This window comes from Penaeus monodon, unplaced genomic scaffold (assembly GCF_015228065.2).
Source record: "Penaeus monodon isolate SGIC_2016 unplaced genomic scaffold, NSTDA_Pmon_1 PmonScaffold_3819, whole genome shotgun sequence".
Classification (NCBI taxonomy): Eukaryota; Metazoa; Arthropoda; class Malacostraca; order Decapoda; family Penaeidae; genus Penaeus; species Penaeus monodon.
The window spans coordinates 2,501-2,961 of NW_023658581.1; the positions used below are offsets into that span (position 1 = coordinate 2,501).

The 461-nt window shown below is 40.1% G+C and overlaps 1 protein-coding gene across 1 annotated transcript in view; it reads left to right on the forward strand.

The window, feature by feature from the left end:
• Positions 1–19, forward strand: part of LOC119570765 — a gene marked incomplete at its 5' end in the record, with an annotated part of 669 nt that extends 650 nt beyond the window's left edge. Inside the window, one exon of the mRNA XM_037918383.1 lies at positions 1–19. This exon is cut by the window's left edge and continues 650 nt beyond it. Within this exon, the coding sequence (XP_037774311.1) occupies positions 1–19 (19 nt within the window).
• Between the last annotated feature and the right edge of the window lie 442 nt (positions 20–461).

Sequence of the window (461 nt, forward strand, 5' to 3'; positions counted from 1 at the left end):
CTTGGACATTAAGTTTTAACATTAGGAAGGAACTTCAAAACATTTTAAAGACACTTTCCCCCAAATTGATTTCAGATTTATTTTCAAGACAACTACACTATGCATTCTCTTTTGAAGAAAACTAAGCCTTTACCATTTGCACTGAGATCCTGTGTTGTTTATCAATTTAAATGTTCGAGATGTAATCTCTCGAATATGTGGGTAGTACCACGCGCTCTCTACAACACCGTATCTTAGAACAAAATGGGTAAGTCTTACCGTACAGTGTTCAGCTCAGTTCACCATCACCATCTGCCATCAGAGAGCACTGCTATTCCACTGGACATCCACTCACCCCAAAATGATTTCACATTCTGACCTCTGCCTCACACAGACTTAACCTCATCACCCTGGAATCACTGCTTATCTCAAGGATGAATCCAGACCTTAACAACACAACAGCTGCCATCCCTTAACATACT